The sequence below is a fragment of the Trachinotus anak genome, unplaced genomic scaffold (genome assembly GCF_046630095.1).
Source record: "Trachinotus anak isolate AG129_WGS33_773 ecotype Australia unplaced genomic scaffold, CSIRO_AGI_Tana_v1 ptg000003l, whole genome shotgun sequence".
NCBI lineage: Eukaryota > Metazoa > Chordata > Actinopteri > Carangiformes > Carangidae > Trachinotus > Trachinotus anak.
Genome location: NW_027273854.1, coordinates 11,449,767 through 11,463,536, shown reverse-complemented (window position 1 = coordinate 11,463,536; position 13,770 = coordinate 11,449,767). Strand labels below are relative to the sequence as shown.

Below are 13,770 nucleotides of genomic sequence, written 5' to 3'. Positions count from 1 at the left end.
CTGAATTGGCATGATTTTTTTTAATTGTCACAAGAATGGATCCATGTTTGTCTTTTTGATGCAAAGCCACCACCAACGGCCCCATAAATGCATATACAGTATTTTAAATCGACTTTACATTGGGTAATAATACAAGTAGGTATGGGCGCATACCTGTAGCAGACCTTACCACACTTACGCTCTTTCTTAAAAAAAGTGAACATAAAATATTAAATATGGGGGAAAAAAAGGATGAAAAATGAGAACAGAAAACGGCTCTTTTCAGCAGTCAGAGGGACGTCTTGCATTTCTAAATGAACTGTGATCTGTGTCTTAGCACTTACCTAACACACACTTGAGAATAATAGCTAGAATAACTTAGTTGTTATTACACAGGGCATTTAAACAGAATTTTGAATGTGATTTGAGGAGAGATTTCCACACTTCCACACTTTTGGACTCAATCTTTTTTAATGCGTCTCCATTACTTTTTCCTACTTTCTATCTTCATTTCTGCATTGTTTGCAGCTGGTTTTCATCCAGATTATTCAGGATGTGGTTGTCATTGAGCCCGATCGCTTAATTTCGTGGTACCTGGTCTTGAAAACCAGATGCCAATGTTAGAAAAATCCTTGTTTTTACATCCAAGTGTAAAAGTCACACTGAAAAGACAGGTGTAGTTGCAAAAGTCATGACCAGCCAACAAAATTTGAAACTCCTTATGAAATAAGAGCTGAACAAAGAGCGTGACAACATAGAAATGTTTATGGAAAAGCTCTCTCAGATGCTGCTAGCAGTTCATCTTTCTCCAGCCTGTATGTGCTCTCCTCAAGGGGAACGAAGTACGTCAGAGGGGAAAGAGATGCGATGTTTTATGGCTTCAGATAAGGCCTGTAGTGCTCTTCAGAAACTGCAGTTCTCCAGCTTTGTAGGCCCATCAGCTGCTGTAAATGCTTCAGTCATCACAGCCAAGTTCGTGTCTGCATGTAGCTCTCAGTGCTTCCCCAAAGCTTTAGTCAGTAGATCATTCAGGCGGGAAATCATTGGTCGGGGATCATCATTCAGGCCTGCCGTGATCATGGCGTTGTCATAGATCTGAAACAATGCAGATAAAAGAAGATAAAAGTAAATGTTTAAATTGTCCCGTTGAATTAGGACATGATGTTGCTGTTGTTAAAGTGGAGGAATATGAAGGAATATGATTTGAGTTTGTATAAATGTCAAATTAGAACAGGAGCACATCAGAAACCAACACGTTTTGCATAAGCACATAGCTCACAGTACCTGCTCCAGCAGCAGTCCAGCCAGTTCAGAGTCTGTGTCTTTCAGAGCGTGCAACTTCTTGATCAGATCGTGTCTATCAAATGGTGGAAAAAGTACATGACAGTGAGAGCTGGACGTAAAACCTTTTTTCTTAAATTTCATCTAGTAAAATCCATCCACCCCGTACCCTGCATTGATCTCCAGTGTGGGCTGCAGTATCTGAGCTCTCTCCTCAGCGGTGCGGGCCAGCTGCTGGGTGCGGAGGAAGTGCCGTGCAGCACCCATTTCCAGCACTGTGATCATAGCTGGGTGGGTGTCCAGACGAGGAGTGAGCTGGCGGACCGGGGAGAAAAATGCATTACACAACATGTCCGTATGAAGTTACATTCAAAGATGTTTTTTCAGGTCAGTTGGGAAGAAACATGAGACTCAACTTTAAAACTTGAAGAGATCTAACTGATTTGAGGGTTTGAGTTTATACACGCGCACGAACGAGCAGAGTGTTATCTTTACCTTTATGTTGGTGACTCGGGGACCCAGAGCGTTCTTCATCCAGGCCATCAGGTCGTCAGCCTGCTCCTGTGTCAGACGCTCAGAGGCTGCAGGGAAAGGACGATAAACAAGGGTCAGGATTACATCCGTAACGGCATGGCGTCCTGCTATGACTATACTTTGAGGTATGAGAGAGAACCAGACCTGGTTTGCTGTCCTCGAACTTCTCCTCCTTGTAGTGATCCACCACGATGTCCGTCTCCACTGAGATCAGCTTCTTCTTGTCAAACTCCCTCAGGTGGAGCAGCGTCAGTTCATCGAACTGCTCGTAGCAGAACAGCACCTGCACACACACACACACACACACACACAGAGGAAAAGACACGTTTCACCTGGACTGGATTTTTTTTTTAATCTGCTTCTCAGGAACAGCAACATAGCCCTTTAAAAAAAAAAAAAAAACCTTTAAAACCAATAAACATAATTTAATCATCATTATCTGTCATGTCAGCCCCTCACCTCCATGTCTTTCTGTTTCATGGCCTCATAGTACGGGGAGTGCTCTGCGAGATGGCGGTTGGGGGCGCACAGGTAGTAGATGTTGCGTGTGCCAGCCTTCATTCGAGAGGAATACTCCATCAGATTGGTCTGCTGGCCCGCTGGGAGAGCAGATGACTCATACCTCAACAGCTTCGCAATATCCTCCTACACAGACACAGCACAGAGGGAGACTGCTGCTGTTACCGATGTTTCTCTGCTGCTTTCGGCGCTGATCTCTTGCACTTTTATTGCTTTTCCCCTTTAAAAACCAAAGATTGTGTCACCTTGACGTCTTGTTCCTGGGTGGTGACGATGCCCTCCCTCATGAAGAGGCCGTAGTCCTCAAAGAACTTACTGTACTTCTCTGGCTCCTTCTTACTCTGGTCCAGCAGGAAGCGAATCACCCTCTGCTGCAAAACGTCACGAAGCTTCCTGAAGCCAGAGGTGATGGTAGAAAAATCAATCATCAGTGGATCAATATTTAAGTTAAAGTAAAATACGGAGCGATGAAAGGGAAGAGATTACATCCTTAACAAAGAACCAAGATGTAAAACTGGTGTTATACCTGATGAGGGCGCTTTCCTGCAGGAGCTCTCTGCTCAGGTTCAGAGGGATGTCCTCACTGTCCACCACACCTACACACACACACAACACACACACACTGTGTTTAGCTCAGCACTCAAAAATCAACGTGATTTGTTTCTTCAATCTATAAAAATCCTGGATGTAAAAACAAGCAGCGGCACCAGGAGCAGGTGCAGGCGGCTGGGAGGATCCTGACCTCGGAGGAAGCGCAGCCACTTGGGCAGGATGTCAGTCGCTTTGGTCTGGATCAGGACCTTCCTGCTGTACAGAGCCACGCTGGAGCCCATCTCCCTGCTCACGTCAAACATGCTCGGCTTCTGTTGACGCATGAAGTCTTTCATCATCCATCAGTTTGACTAAATCCAACTTACTCATAGCCACTGAAAAAACATTCTGACTTTAGAGAGAACTATTTAAATTCACAAGACAAACAGGTTGGTATTATTTAATGTCTTGATGAACCAAATTTGGGCCTGAAAGTCTGCTGGCTTCATTTCCAAATATCATTATAACATTCCCTTTAAACTGTAAGATTTTCTCTGAGGTTGGCAGCGCAAACTCAGCTGAAATACAGTCTACTGTGTCATCACTGTGCACAAAAAACGCTCAGGTTAAAAAGGTGCAGCCCTGAGCTCCTCACCGCCTCAGGGATGTAGAAGATGCTTCGGATGTTGAGTGGGGCGTCAGCGCGGTAGTGCAGCGTGTAGCGGGGTTTGTCGTAGGCCTGGGCGACGTAGCGGTAGAATTCCTCGTGCTGCCAGTCACTGATCTCCTTAGGCTCCATCATCCACAAGGCCTGAAGGGAGACAGAGGTCAAACAATAATTAATCTAAAAATAAAAGTGAAATGTTATTAGAGCAAAACCTTACTTATTTTTCAACTCAGGCTATGCACAATATTAGTATTTTGGCAATAGTAAAATCTTTTTCTTTTCCAATTTGAAACTTATCTGCAAATATTTAGAGATAAAAAATAATAATAAAAAATCATCCAAGCTCCAATTCATCCAAGATCTTCTGTTAACAGTTAAGTTTTTTTCTATTTCCATTTGTACTCTTCATTACTGTGCTTGAAAAATACATTTCTAACAATAAAACATATGCACTGTTGTGTTAAATTGTAAATATAGTAATATATTAATATGGGTGCATATTTCTGCACAGTTTACTTATATCAGGCAAATTGAACAACTAACTGGTACCTCACATTTTCATTAATGTGTTGTAGAGTTTTCTTTTCTTGATTTATGAATAAAGTTCCATCTTATTTCCTAAATTTAAATTCTGTGGGTGGCTCACTGTTTAGAAACAGATGCATATTTATGAGCAGCACCCCAGAGCCAGATGTGTTGATGTTACTGAATACATGATTTCTAGACTGATTATATATGAACGACATGTTTGGTTGAAACTGCAGCTGTGAAGATACCACGCTGGTTCACAGAGTCTTCAGATTAACAACTGAGTGAACAACAGAACCAGAGCAGCTCACCTGTAGAGTGTTGAGCCTCCGTCCGTTCAGGAAGATGGGGAAGCTCACAAAGTTGCTGTACTTTGTTACAACCTCTGAAAGTGAAAGAGATACGACAACTTGTCATCACGTGGAGTGATGTAGTAGTGAAGATGCTCTCTGCAGGGATGGTTTAGCTACTGAAGAAGTTTCAGCAATTTTACCTTTAACTCTGTCCTCGGCGGAAAACTCCTTGCAGTCGTCCTTGAGGTGCAGCACGATCTTTGTCCCCTGCTGAACACCACTGGCTTCAGCGATCTCAAAAACACCAGAGCTGAGGGAGACGACAATGACAGAGAACGTCTGAGAATCGCATTTGTTTATACTCATTTCACATATGCATGTCTGCATGCTTTGTTCACCTGTAGAACAGGATATTTCTCTTTTCCTCCTCTTGATGTTGAGATAAAACACTTCCTTCTATTGCTCTTACCCATCTGAGGACCACTTGTATCCAGGAGCATCAGGGTCAGCAGTGCGGGAGTACACATCAACACGGTCAGCCACCATGAAGGCCGAGTAGAATCCAACCCCAAACTGACCAATGATGGTACTGCTGGCCTCCGCCTGGTTCTGTAGGGCATCCAAAAATGCCTGTAGAGTGTAGAGGAGATGATTAGCTTGACAGAGAGCAAAGAACTTAAAATTTAAAAGCGGAACCTGCAAACATTACAGGACAGACATATCCGTTTGTAAATAAATAAGGCGAAGAGGAAAGGAAAAGTTCTAGAACAAAACAAATGTAAAAAGATCTACAACAGTCACCTTTGAACCGGAGCGGGCGATGGTCCCCAGGTTGGCCACCAGCTCCTCTTGGTTCATGCCCACTCCAGTGTCCTGTTAAGAGTACAGAGATTCCCAGTCATTCAAAAAGAAGTCATTATAGGTTGTTGTACAATAAGAAGTCATTATAGATCGTTGTACAATATTCATCCACCAGGTGGCAATCATGCTCAAAAACAGACCAGGAAACAGAGTACAGTATGGACAGATACAGTATATGTATAGATTTACATTTATCCCATGAGGGAAATTGTCAGGTCGCAGCAGACTGCTGTTGACAACAGAATTAAAAATTAAAACCACAACTGCAGAATTTCAGACCTGCGGAGCCGGATATTTAAAATAAAAAATAAACGGTTTAAACATTATTAAACAGCATTAAATAAAAATGCACAATATAAATCTCAAACTGCATTAATCAGAAATACAGTGTGCTAGAAAAGGTTGGAGTGCAATAAGAACTGTGCAACATGGCAGTGTACAATAAATGCAGCAAATGTATGATACACTAGTGCAGACTGCAGTGCAGCAGTGTGTTCACCTGTCACACAGACGTGAGGTGTTGTACGGTGTTATGGTGAACAATAGGATGACCTGAACAGCCCTCAACATGATTTTTCTTTGTGTATCCATTGTATCTCACAAACTGAGGTGTTTCACGTATATTTTCTATTTTTTCAGTGAGGCAATCTATGTGATTTTAACACACTGTTGAGCGAATGAGTAAAACAAGGGCAAACAATGAAAGAAGTGGCACTGATATTGTTGCTAATTTCCTTGACATTAACGCTGTATTGGTGGCACTGGTTGATATAGATGCAGTACCTTAAAGAACTTAGAACTTTTATCATTTAGCATCACCTCCTGAGCAGTGCCAAAGTCTAACTTATAATGCTGTATGTCTAAACAGCAGGGGGCTGGAAGAACAACAACACACAGAGTTCTTCAAAGTAATAATACCAGTCATTTTAAACTCATGCAGGGGGGCACATCTTCCACAGATGAGGCTGTACCTGGATGGTGAAGGTGCCCTTTGCAGCGTCAGTCTGCAGGTGGATCTCCATGGGAGCTGTTTCACCCCCTGCTGTGATCAGTCTGTGACGCAGTTTTTCCAGAGCGTCGCTACCATTAGAGATCAGCTCCCTGATGAACACCTGGTGTGATGAGGAGGCAGGAAATCAGTCAGCTATAGATAATAAACTTTAATGTCAGTCTAGCTACGTTGTGGGATCCTCTCCTTCCCCAACACAAACCCTCTTACCTCTTTCTCTGAGTACAGGGACCTGGCAACAATGTCCAGCAGTTTTTTTGTTTCAGCCTGAAATTCATGTTTGGAGAAGGTACCTGGATAAATCAGGGGTAGAACAACAGTCAGATCATCTTAAATCTATGAAACGATGAACTATGAGCTGTAACATCCAGTAATTTTGTCTCCAGCTGTTTCAGCACCTTGCACAGACTCTGTGTCACTGATGATGGTGTGCAGGGGCTCCTCCTCGGGCTCTTTCTCGGCCTCCTGGGTGCTGTAGTAAGACTGCTGGCAGAAGTTGAGGCATGACCGCTGTGAGCTCCACACTCTGGGCTGAGAGCTCCACCTCTGCTGCTGTCCAACCTGCAAGTCTGATGACAGGAGGAGTAAAACGGTGGGGCTGGTTTAAAAGACAGCTCTGGCACTGGATCTTACAGAGGGCTTACTAATCAGGGCCTGTATTTATTTAAAGGTCTGATAGTTACATTGTAATCTGAAGAGTCAAGTAAGGTGTAAAAAGGTTCTTAACTGAAAGTGAAGAACAAACTCTATTTATCAGATGACTTGCTATTATTAACAACAAAGTGTAGGAAAAAACTTAAGAGTGATCCCTTATTAATCACGTATCTTAAAGGAGGAACAACTCATCAGAACTACGCTGACAAATGAAGACAAAAACATTTTATGGAAAGAGATTACCAACACAATGAGCTCAAATCACTCCAAAACATGTCTAAGAAGGAGTCTGCTCATCTATGTACTGCAGTTATCAAAAACACCAAATCAGGATACTCTCAACCAACTAAAGAGGCTTCTGGGTTTCTCTTAAATCCAATTTTACATTTATGCAGTAAAAGTTAAAGCAAATGACTTTTACTTTGACCCTTCACTTGGACAATCGATTCAAAGTGTTTCAAGTCTATCTTAATATAATAAAATACCCCTAATGTGGGCATTTCCCAAAGTTATTGGTTTATTAGCACAAAATCCCTCACTGCTAAAACCTCATATTAGCTTCGGCTGTTAGAAAAGGTCTCTTAATGTAACCTTTATTTATAATTTGACACTGATTTGCTTGCGCTTTCAGCAGGTGCTTTTGGGTAGATGGTGGCATACATGCAAGAGCAGGGTTTCTGTTCTTTTTAAGACATTTTTAATACCACACATAATACTATTAAATACCCGTTTTTTTTTTTTTGTTTTTTTTTTTTTATCATATCAGCCAAACTTTGAAAGGCATCAGTAAAAACCAGTAGGGATGATAAGGCCTAGAGTTATTTACAAAGTGCCCAAATGTATTGACATCTATAAAATGTCATTGGGTTGTGTGACAGTAACTCCTGATGATAGCATTAATTAATCATTGATGACCCGGATAATCAGGAAAAAAACAGATGAACAGACTAACAGATTGAACTAAAGGTCCACATAAGGTCAGCTGTATGGAGTAACAGCAGTAGAGAATTTCCAGCTTTCAGCGTTTACTAATATCACATAAAACCCTTGACAATTGACATTGCTGCCTGTGGCTAATAATGCAGATTAGTAAAGGTATTTCAAACCTTTGTAAATTATCTTTAAGACTTAATACACATAATACCTACCTTATTTCATAATACGTAATACTTTTAAGACCTTTTTGAGGGAAATGAAATCAGTGTCTTGACTGCATGTGCATCTAAATGCATCTATTTTGGGCAATGACATGAAAAACAATTCCAGTTCAGTCCACAGACTCTTCAGTCTGACACAATCATATAATAACCGACCATTTGAAGCAACTCATCGATTTCAGCCCGGCTGCGGCCGTCGTGTAGCTTCTGCCGGGGCTATCGGACTTACAAACCAGCTCACATTGATCCAGGGCAGGTAAATTAAACATTTTGCCACAGTAGTCTACCTGACTCTCATCTTGTGGCTAGGCTAGGTTAACTTGGCTAAGGCTACCAACAGAGCCTACCTGCTGTCAATGACCGAGAGACACCTCCGCTGCTCAGCCCTCGAACACATGTCATTAGCCGTAAGCCGGTCCTCTGAGAGGCACCGAGGGCGAACCGAGCCAGAGCAAGACAGCGGGACATGAGGGCAGGCGAGGGGACGAGAAAACGGGCGAAGAACAGGTCAACCGACCGAGGGACACACGCTGAACAAGATCGCACAGGCAGGACCCCGAACCTTCTGATGACGTCAGCAGGCGTGTCACCGCGCTGCCTGATGAGAAGTGGAAATTATTCAATCGACTGCAAACATTTTTTTTTTTTTTTTTTTTTTTAAATAAGGGCACCACATCATATAAGTGTCGTATATAAAAAATACTAGTAGTCTTATGTGTACAAATGTATCCTTAATCTTAATTCCTTTATTACTTAATTTCAGTTATTAATTTGCCCTTCAAGGTCAAACAGTGATCACCTAAGATATATTGAAATTAACAAACTTAAATGTCTCAGATGATGTAACTTAGTTTGTCGTGTTAATGATAACTATAGCTAATACGGTTCTGCTATTTTGATCATCGATTGATCATTTGTCAGATTTCAAGCCAAAATGCTTATTTGATGGTTCCAGCTTGTCAAACATGAGGATTTAGCGCTCCCCATGTTTTATATAATAGTAAATTGATCTCTATTTGAGAGAATAAAACACAGTAGATTAATATTATTCAATTACATCGATAGCGATCCCAGAAGAGTTTTCTCCAAACAAAAAAATTAGAAGCAGAGTCTGTGGCACACAGGTTTATTTAACAATATGGTATATAAGTACGAAATGAGCCATTTGAACCATTTTGTACAGTGATTTCATTCTTATTTTCTGCATATTTACAGTACTGTCTAGCTGCATGATTTACATTAGAGAACAGTTCATCATCAATTCAAGTTTAATGCAAGAGAGAAAATGATGCGCAAAACTCTCTGAATACAAATCAGCAGTCAAACAAGTTAATTTCCCACCACAGGCAAAAGAGGTTCAGTACTTAATGAGAATTTCTTTAGACTGAAGGAGAGACAAAGCAATTTTTTTTAAACATCTGCAAGACAAATACTGGGCCCAGGCCAGTAAAAAGAACATTCTGGCACCTGTGAACATTAACAAGCTTCAATGCATGTTTGTCTCACACCTGCATGTTGTGTTTGGGTGTGTGCAATAGTTCCTAGATCTATACAAATACGTTAATCTCCCATAGACTCTGCAAACAGGAAAGAAATTAAGGCTTTCCCAAAGGCAGTCCTTTTGAAAAATGGCATATTAGAATAAATTAGCCAGGAACAGAGAAACTGAGCAAGAGGTGAAACCTGGCAAAAAATTCCCAGACAAATAATTTTACAGTCTTCTCAACACAAATACGATATTAATTTGCAAAGGTACAAAATAAAAAAAAAAAAAAAAAAAAAAAAAAGAATAATAAAGTGAAATATTTTTTGTTTTGAGAAGTTTTGTTAAAAAAGTCATTACCAGAGCATAACAAATGAAAAACAAATTAAAACAACACAAAGACCAGGGCAAATTCTCGCATGGCTGGTCTGAACCAAAAATATATTCTTTGTGTCTTTGTTGTCTTCTTTTCAACAGCAATTATTAAATCACTCTGTGTTGGAAGAAAAAGCAGTCCCTTGGTTTAAGGAAAGTTCACAGTCTGTAGGCCTCATATGACTCATTTGTTTGTATTTCTTTTAGCTTTTTACATCAGCAAGTACAAAAAATTCTCACTTGAAAACAGAACAAGGCCTTTCTTCTGTCATGAAATGCTACAATCCTTCAACAAATTTCTCTAGCGTGTCTCCAGTCGTATCACCCGCCATACCCATGTCATTACTTAACCCCCCTCGGTTTGGTGTGTTAAGTTGCGGGAGCATGGCACTCTGCTCCGGTGTTCCCATGTGTCCCTGCTCCATGGAGCCAGACATGGGGCCTCCAAGGCTGGGGTGAGGGGAGCTCGAGTGCAGGGCGCCGTGCTGGGGTGAGGGCTGGGGCTGTATCCGTGGGGAGGGACTGGAATGCGGGGGCTGCTGCGAAGGCGGACGGGGCGACTGCACGGGTGCTGGGGAGCGTACTTGGTTTCCCAGGGTGTTTGCCATTGTCTGGCCAGGTAAGTGAGCTCCTCCCTGGGCTTGGCCTTGGAGCATGTGGGGTTGTGGACTCATTGAGTTAGCTTGTGCTGGGGAGCCCATCTGCTGCTTCAACATCTGCTGTTGCTGCTGCTGCTGAAGCATGCGTTGCTGGAGGAGGTTCTGGGGCCCATCCATGCCCATTCCAGGTTGGCTCATTTGGGATGTGGGAGGGAGCTGGCCCATGGGCCCCCCACCTCCTTGCATAGCCATTTGCTGCTGCATACGAAGCTGGGAGTAGCTCGCTGGACCCGGCTGCTGCTGGGGGAACTGACCGTGGCCCTGAGGCATGCCTCCCTGTTGTTGTTGTTGCTGCTGCTGCTGCTGCTGCTGCGCCTGCTGCATCTGCTGCATCCTGAGCAGCTGCTGTCTACGGTACAGCTGGGGATTGCCATTTTGAGCAGCATTCATCATTTGGCCTTGAGGGCCCATGGGTGCCATTCCCTGGGACCCTGCCTGCTGAGGAGGCTGCTGCTGAGGCGCCATCACTGGCCTCTGCACCTGGTTTGCCATGGCTGCCATAGCCTGCATTCCAGCCTGGGACCCAAGCATAGCCTGAGGGTTCTGCTGCTGCCCCTGCTGCTGTTGCTGTGGCTGGTTGGCCTGGTATTTCGCTGTCCTCTGTTTAATGAAGGCGGCCATGAGGTGGGGGTTAGACTTGAGGATGTTAAGGACCTGCTGCTGCTGATGGGGGGAGCTGGGAGATTTTAGGGTACGCAGTAAGTCCTGTAGGGCACTCGGAGCAATGTTACCAGGCATCCCCCGGGGCATGTTTTGCTGCTGTGGTGTCATGCCCTGCTGTGAGGGCCCCTGGGGAGGCATGACCCCTGTCATCGGGAGACCCTGTTGCTGAGGCAGCATGGGCCTTTGCATGAGCTGGCCCTGCTGGGGCATCGGGGTTCCCTGAGCCTGCTGAGGGGCCATGGGGCCTTGTTGAGGAGGGACCTGTGGCTGATGTCCCTGGGGATTCTGCATGGGATTCTGCAACCCTGGACCCCACTGGCCCTGCTGCATAGCCTGCATCACCTGGGGGCCTCGTGGCCCCTGCATCATCTGCATCTGGCCCTGCATGGGCCCCATCATTCGTGGGTGGTTCATGGGCATCCCATTCATGGCATAATTCTGCTGCTGCTGCTGTTGCCTTGCCTTGGCTGCCATCTCAATCTGTCTGGCCACTTTCAGGGCTGCCAGCAGCGGCTGCTGTTGCTGTTGCTGTTGCTGCTGCTGCTGCTGCTGCTGCTGCTGCTGCTGCTGCTGCTGCTGCTGCGGTGGCTGAGGCTGAGGCTGCTGTTGGTGTGGCATGTTAGGCAGAGGTGACTGCTGCTGATGGAGAGGGGATGACTGAGGCCCTGGTTTGCCCTGTGGGACTGGTGTTGGGGGCTGGCTGTTGCGGCCGTTGTTGGGAAAGCCTGGGGTAATATTGGCAGGATTTGGTGGCTGCTGTTGTTGGGGCTGGTTGGGCATTGGCTGGGGGGTCTGGGGTGTATTCGGCTGCTGCACAGAGTTGGGGGTGTCGGGGGCTGCTGAGGTAGGTGGGGATGGCAGGGGCATACCCCTTCCAGCCATGGTGGCCATTCTGCGGCGCATCATTTGAGCCTGCTGGAGCCTGTGCTGCAGCTGCTGCTGACGGAGTTTGTGCTTGATGTTGAGACAGAAGGGAACAGGACACTTGTTCTCCTGACAGTGCTTGGCGTGATAACAACATAAAGCGATAAGCTGCTTGCAGACAGGGCAGCCACCATTGGTCTTGCGCTTGCAGCCCTTGGTGTGTTGAACCACCCTCTTCATCTTCTGGCATGAAGGCAGAGAGCAGTTGGCATTGCGGCATTGACAGGCGTGGACCAGGGACTGGATGCAGCGCTGGATGCTGAGACGTCGGCTTTCCTGAGGGCTCTTCGAGGCCTCTCCACCCTGACTGTTGCTGTCGTCGTCTATACCCAGGCCCCACTTCACCATCTGGTGGTCATGGCCCTTAGTGTTGTAGCAGTTAATGCATAGGTCGTAGTCCTGATGACAAGTAAAGAAGACCACATTAAGATTATGTCAAGATTTAAAATTAATTCAAAACTGAAAGAGATGTAGATTCCGAAACATTTTTGTACAATAGTAGCCACGATTTCCTACCTCACAGACGGTGCAGTGCCAGCGAGTCTCCACATGGTGCTTGCACTCATTGCAAGTGTACACAAAGCGGTCCTGCCCCTGGTTATGCAGCTCCACCAACATGCACATTGTGCTCCATTTGCATCTTCTCAGAGAGCTGAACTCCCAGTGCTTGTCCCTGGCCAAAGTCAGAAAGGCATCACGGCCATCCATTAGGTCACAGGTCAACAGAGGGTCGGGGTCCATTATGGGTGGTAGGGTGTTAATGACTGGCCCGGCATGGAGGTGGATAACAAAGAATACCTGGCAGCAGAAAGGAGAGGAAACGAGTCAGTTAGTTAGGAAACGAGTCAGCATGTTGTGTACTCATGATGTGCCAATAAGACAATTGTGCAATTGAGAAAAAGAAGAATCTATTTGGCACAATAGTACATCACTCTTGACAACCTCCCAGCTTGAAAATACCAACAATGTTTAAAAGCACAATTGCTGCAGTGCTGCATGGGATACCATTTTTTTTATTGTCACTGTTGCAGTTAGTAGGGTTTCCCACCTCCTTATGTTTCTCCATCGTGGCGTAGAGCTTCTGGGACAGATCATTGGCTACATTCGGCATCCCAGGCTTTTTCTTATTGGCTCGACTGACGCTGCTCTTGTTTTTGTTGGTTTTCTTGTTATTCTTCTTTTTGGCATTCTTGCTGTCAGTGTGGGCTCCCTTGAAATAGATGGACATGAACATTCAGACAAGCAAATATTGCACAACAGGCAAGATGAGGTTATGCAATTAAGCAGAGTGGTTATACAATGCCTGAGTGGCCACTGAAAGCTTTTATATAATGAGAACTTGAGGATGCTAAAATCTGGGGTGAGACAGAGGCTAAAGAATTAGGCTGTTGATTTTGGCATAACAAAAGCGTTCCTTTGTGTAACTCCTACTTTAGAACGCTCAGAACACCTATCCATCTAACTCACCTCTGTTGTCTCAGAGGAGGCCGTGTTCTCCTCCTTCTTCCTCTCCTCCTCCTCTTGCTCCAGCTCCTTGATGCTCTCCTCCAGTACATTAGGCCAGAAGTCACCCTCAAAGTACGGCAACTCATAGGCACTGGTCAGCCTGTCTTCTGTTGCCTGCTTGAAAATGTCCTGAACACAGACACACAA

General features: G+C 44.6%; 2 protein-coding genes across 7 annotated transcripts in view; both read right to left on the bottom strand.

Moving 5' to 3' along the window:
• Nucleotide 1: 1 nt before the first annotated feature.
• trap1 (TNF receptor-associated protein 1) lies at nt 2-8,575 on the bottom strand. The gene is made up of 18 exons (XM_071473647.1): nt 8,361-8,575; nt 6,601-6,771; nt 6,413-6,495; nt 6,165-6,305; nt 5,134-5,205; nt 4,802-4,962; nt 4,533-4,642; nt 4,351-4,424; nt 3,500-3,655; nt 3,056-3,176; nt 2,840-2,909; nt 2,559-2,706; nt 2,254-2,439; nt 1,939-2,077; nt 1,756-1,841; nt 1,430-1,575; nt 1,264-1,336; nt 2-1,074 (listed from the first exon to the last, which is right to left on the bottom strand). The coding sequence occupies exons 1-18, from the start codon at nt 8,479-8,481 to the stop codon at nt 973-975; spliced, it is 2,160 nt and encodes a 719-aa protein (XP_071329748.1). The 5' UTR covers nt 8,482-8,575; the 3' UTR covers nt 2-972.
• A 548-nt stretch (nt 8,576-9,123) lies between these two features.
• Nucleotides 9,124-13,770, bottom strand: part of crebbpb (CREB binding protein b) — a 34,100-nt gene continuing 29,453 nt past the window's right edge. For all 6 annotated transcript variants that reach the window (XM_071473641.1, XM_071473644.1, XM_071473643.1 and 3 more), the window contains exons 28-31: nt 13,585-13,752; nt 13,166-13,327; nt 12,634-12,915; nt 9,124-12,516 (exon numbers count right to left, since the gene is read on the bottom strand). In XM_071473641.1, the coding sequence (XP_071329742.1) occupies nt 10,150-12,516; nt 12,634-12,915; nt 13,166-13,327; nt 13,585-13,752 (2,979 nt within the window). In that variant the 3' untranslated portion in view covers nt 9,124-10,149. The remainder of the gene's footprint in view (nt 12,517-12,633; nt 12,916-13,165; nt 13,328-13,584; nt 13,753-13,770) is intronic.

Coding starts and splice junctions, on each gene's coding strand:
- trap1 (XM_071473647.1), bottom strand. CDS start 8,481: ATGTCCCGCTGTCTTGCTCTGGCTCGGTTCGCCCTCGGTGCCTCTCAG. Junction 5,206..6,164: donor AGGGCACCTTCACCATCCAG/GTACAGCCTCAT, acceptor TACTCTTAACAG/GACACTGGAGTGGGCATGAA. Junction 2,910..3,055: donor GTGGCTGCGCTTCCTCCGAG/GTCAGGATCCTC, acceptor GTGTGTGTGTAG/GTGTGGTGGACAGTGAGGAC.